This window comes from Frankliniella occidentalis, unplaced genomic scaffold (genome assembly GCF_000697945.3).
Source record: "Frankliniella occidentalis isolate FOCC.00 unplaced genomic scaffold, Focc_3.1 Scaffold321, whole genome shotgun sequence".
Lineage (NCBI taxonomy): Eukaryota > Metazoa > Arthropoda > Insecta > Thysanoptera > Thripidae > Frankliniella > Frankliniella occidentalis.
Genome location: NW_026267445.1, coordinates 95,924 through 100,963, shown reverse-complemented (window position 1 = coordinate 100,963; position 5,040 = coordinate 95,924). Strand labels below are relative to the sequence as shown.

Genomic DNA, 5,040 nt, shown 5'->3' with positions numbered 1-5,040 from the left:
GGGCGGGGCAAGAGATCATTACGGCGAGAGCGTCCGCCGGTCAGCCCGGGGGGGATTTGGACGTGGAGGAGGAGGAGCAGCGGCGGCGGCGTCGGCGAGAGGGGATCAGAGCGGGATCGTGAAATAAGGGACAAGGGTCTAGAGAAGGGAGGCGGGGATCATCGGGGATCATATAAAGCAGAAAGGATGTAGCCGGAAGCTTTTGCCAGAGGGTGATCCCGGGTCACAGGCAGGCGTGGGGATCCGCGCGCGGGGCTAGGAGGGCGAAGAGTGTGAGGATCGCAGCGTGAGACAGGAAGGATCGAGGCGAAGGGAAGTGAGGGGTAGGGGCGGAGCAGGAGGAGGAGCAGGGGACAGGCATCAGCCCTGGCGGTTGCGACGTGCATTACCTCTAAATGTCGTTTGGCCGCGGCAAACCGCGCGATTTCGCGGGGCCGCGGTGCGCGCGGAGCGAGTCGGAAGGTACAGGCGTGGCGGGGCGTGGCGGGGGGAATGGCCCGATCGCAGGCGCAGCGGAGAGGACAATGATCGTGGTCCGCCTGCAGCCCAGTTGTTGTTGGAGCTCTGCCTTCCCTTCCTGCCCCGCCTCATCGTGCCTGCCTGCCTGCTTGTCCGGCCCCGTCCGGCCGCCGCCGCAGCCAAAACGGGGACCACCACCATTACTTTTTATTCGGCAGACGACAGACGGTTTGCAGGTTTAGCGCCTCTGGCCTGCCTGCACAGATTTTTTTTGTTTTTTGTCTGAGGGGAGCGAACGATAAGTTGCTAGGCCTTTTTGTCTACAGAGGGTATTATGCCCCCCCCCCATTTTCTCCGCGCTGATATTGCTCCATGAGCGTCGTGCTGCGGCTTCTGCCGATACCCCGCAGCAGTGTCGTATCTAAACGTAACCGTGACAGAGACAAAAGTGGTACATAGTCGGCCGGGGCACGATACCGGTGCTTGCCGTGTAAAATGTAAATCGTCCGGTGTGCCTGCCCGACACACTGCTACACTCGTAGCCGTTATCTCGAGCCTTGCTCTCAGTGCTGTACCCCCAGCAGAGCCCGGCTCAGCGAGTGTAGTCCTTTATGGCGGAGAGATTACCACGGTCTTACCTCTTGCCTCTCTCGCGCGCGCTTCTCGGTGGCGTGGCCAAGATAGTGCGAGTGCAGCGGGCGGGGCTAGCCTGCGCAGCGAGTGCGAGAGAGAGGGGGGATGAGGCAGACGGGCGCGGGCTCCTCGCACTCTCTTGGGGGAGGGCATAACAACAAAAGGACCCCGCCCCGCCACGCCCCGCGCCATCAGCGCTGGGGCACCCTCGGGGTGTTGTCGGAGCCCCTTATTCGCCCCCCTCTGCTCCCTCCCGCCACTCTCTGCGCTGGACTCGCGTGGACCCTGGCAAATTGCTGTCGCGTGACCAGGGTGTTTCGTTCCTCAAAGAATGAAACCATTTTATGTACTTCAGTGATGTGGCGGTATCGATCGGGTGAGCTTCATTATGGTCAAGAGTAAGTTTCGACGCGGGTTTCAAATGCAGCAGGGCGACACGGTATGGAAGCTGTCTCATGTTGTGCCCCTCGTCCCCGTTTGCCCCGGTTGGGGACTTCCCCTTTAAGGACGCGCCCCTGGTGGCCACGGGCCGGCCCCGGCGGAGCACATGGCACAGGGCCCCGCGCTGATCGATACAGTCACCTGCACTGCGGGGCCTCACTCCCGGGGCCTGCCGCCTGCCGCGCTCTCCGCCGCCGCCTGCCGGCTCGTGATGCGCGAGACTGACGAGGGCCCTTCTTGTTTGTGCTTCCAGGGCGACGAGCAGCAGCAACGGCCACCACCACAACAACAACCAGAATGGCAGACTCCAGGAGGCGCCTCCCCTGGCGGCCGGCCTGGCCAGCGTGGAGGGCCGCACCGCGCCCTCCGTCAGGTGAGCACCGTCTTCCGCACCCGCGTCCACGCGTGCCGTGGCCGTGACGAGCATCAGCGCAGGCCACAGTTACAGCACCCAGAAAAATGGAAAGCTGTGTAGCAACCATCGTTCGGTTACTTTAGGGACAGCTATTTAAAGTGATGGTTGAGACAAACATTAAAATGGCCGTGAGAACTAAAATACTGCTGTATGATTGTTTATTTTGTAACCATATTTTGGTTACTCCAGAGGTAACTCTACAATGTTCGCTAGAGCTCTCCATTTCTCTAGGTTCAGGAAAACGACTCGTGTATACAACGGATTACCCCGCCGATTACTCCCGGATTATCCCCGGATGGCCACAGGCTGTGTCTAGCGGATAACGCAAGTCGTTTTCTCCCCTCGACTTGTGCTACATATACCCCGGATATACCCCACGTTCTGTGTGATTTTCGTGTTGCAGGCAAATCCACCCCGTGTACGGCGAGAAGGCGCAGCTGCTGGCGTACGAGAACGAGCAGGACGCCCTGCTGGGCAGCCGCCTGCAGGGCCTCCAGCACGAGCTCCAGCACGCGGTAGCGGCCAAGGCGGCGGAGCTGCAGCAGCCGCCGCCGCCGCTGCCGCCGCTGCCGCCCCTGCCGCCGCCCGCGCCCCCCTACCTGTCCATCCCGCCGCCCGCGGGGCCGCCGCCGCCGCTACCCCCCGCCTACCCGCTGGCGCCCAACATCTGCGTGGAGGGCGGGCGCATCGAGTTCATCCGCCCCTCGCTAGATGGCGCCGGCGACGACGCGCCGCCCCCGCACCACCACCTCCTCCACCACCACCTCAACCAGCACCAGCAGCAGCACCACGGGCCGCCGCCGATACCCCCGCACGGCCACCGCCGAGCCGGGAGTAGCGGCGGCACCGTGTCGCGCGCCCAGCAGACCGTCGAGGACGACGCGCACTCCGAGGAGAAGTGCGACCTCGCCAAGGTGAGTCTCTTCGCAGCGTTGGGGGGTATCTCCGCGGGGGTGGGCCTGGGCCGCGTCGTGCGGCGCCCGCCCCAGCCCCCTGGAGTGTTTCGCCCCGAGATGTATTAGTCGCCGGCGAGGCAGGACCAGCAGCAGCCCGGCGGCGAACAATCAATCCTCATCCCCAGCGCCCCGCCCCGCCCCGCCCCGCCCCGCGCACAGGTTTGACGAAAGCCTGATGGTGTTCTCGCTCACCTGGGCGGAGGGGTTCATTACCTCCTCGGGGAGACGGCTCGGGGCGCGGCGCTCGTTCCGGTGGTTCATCATCGCCAGGGTGGCCGGCGCCGCCAAAGTTTGCAATATAATAACGAAATGACTGAAAACCGAAGGATGAAAAATGATTCCTGAGGCCGTCTTCTTACAATAAGTACAGATACAAATCGGCCCTTCTTAAACTTAACGAAGAGAACCGTAGTCTCTAAAAAACAACATGAAACGTTTGAAACTGTGTACAACGTCAAAGAGGGGTGTGTGCGAGTGTATCGCAAGCAGGGGAGCTCTGGTGGGGCCTCTTAGCGAGGAAACCGTGTTGTCTTGTTTGGCCAATTTGCGTCCCTGCCAGCCAGCCCTTCAGGGAGGGCTTCGCTTTGGTGCGGCGGCAGCAGCAGCAGCAGGTCTGAATGCAACCTCAGCTGGGCCAGGAAGCTGGAGGGGGAGATGGGGTGGAGGACGGGCAGGACGCGGGTATGACGGCCGGGGCCGGGGCGGCGGCGGGGTCGGATACATGTGACGCGTATTGTACGCGACTCTCCGCCCATCCGCACTCCCCTCCCCTCCCCTCCCCTCTCCTTCCCTCCACCCCCACAACGCCGGGCGCCTCGGTCAGTGACTTGCAGCTCCCTGCAGCACCTCTCCCTGCTCCTGCTACTTTCTGCTCCCCTATTTTAGAGACCATCAAAACCGTTTTGACGCGCCAACCAAAAGCTGTATATTTTCTACCCCAACCTGATTTTGTTTTTTTTTGGTGTGCGCGGGCGGGGCCCTTGCTCGTCCTGTTATCTTGTAAAATATAACCCCATTGCTGGCGGAATATGTCCCTTCCCCTTCCGCGACCCCGCATCAAGTTTGATGTCGAGGGAGTCAGGCGCCAGCGGCCGAAAGGGTCATAATGAATGTGCGAAGAAGGTGGCCGGTCCAGACCGAGGTCCAGACGGGTGGGGAGGCGACCGACCGCCGTGGCTTTGGCGTGCTTTGTTGTGTAGGTGACAGCGACACTTCCTCAGCTCTAACGATCTCACTCTCTCGCTCTCTCGCTCTCTCTCGCTCTCTTCTCTCTCGCTCACTCTCGCTCTCTCTCGCTCTTCTCGCCCTCTTGTTTCCATTTTCCCCTGCCGCGCAAACTCTGCCCGGCGCCGCGGCGCGCGCTCGGCTCACGCTCCACGTAACCAAATTATTCTCCCGCGAACGGAAACTGTAGTTACCCCTGTCAAGCCTTTGATGTCGCCGTCGTACCGAGCCCTCTCTCCCTCTCTCTCCACCTCCCCGCTCCCCTTCGCCGTGTACCGAACTCATCGCCTGGCCCTCCTCAGTCAGATCGCGGGCGGCTGCCTGCCGAGCACTGTGGCGGGGCGGGGCGGGGCGCGGTGTACCGCGAGACCAAACACGCAAACACTCGGCTTGCCACCTCCCTCTATGTTCCCCGTTGAGGCTCAAACACCTATATGTACCCGCCACAAATACGGAATCCATTTGGAAAGCCAGCGCGATCATTTTAAGACAGCGCAGCCCATTTTCACCTGTGGCAAAATCAATGGAATCGACGACGCATAATATATGTTTGTGCCAAAAGGTAACAAAACTATTCTCATTGGTCTGGATGCAAAACTGCTCCGCTCTGTAACCACAATAATAGCATACGCCGTGCATCGCAATCAGTTGAAAATAAATACAATAAATCCCAAAAGGAACTGCGCGAGAGAAAAGAAGAGAGAGGGGCAGATTCATATTGCGATCGCTGTGCGGCGAATATTATTATTGGCGGAGCTGCCAATACGGTTGCGGGGCCCCGGGCCGGGCAGGGCGGGCAGGCCCGCTAACAGGGCCGGGTCCGGGCCGCCACCGCACCGCGGGCAGGGCGCTGTATTGAATCAGGGGCGCGAGGCGCGGGGCGTGGGGCAGGCCGCAGGGGCTGCAGGGGCG

The 5,040-nt window shown here is 61.5% G+C and overlaps 1 protein-coding gene across 1 annotated transcript in view; it reads left to right on the top strand.

Annotated features, from left to right (window-relative positions):
• The window catches only part of LOC113211488 (uncharacterized), a 155,903-nt gene that overhangs the window by 55,957 nt on the left and 94,906 nt on the right, over nt 1-5,040 (top strand). The window contains exons 2-3 of the mRNA XM_026429869.2: nt 1,787-1,906; nt 2,352-2,862. Of these exons, the coding sequence (XP_026285654.1) occupies nt 1,787-1,906; nt 2,352-2,862 (631 nt within the window). The remainder of the gene's footprint in view (nt 1-1,786; nt 1,907-2,351; nt 2,863-5,040) is intronic.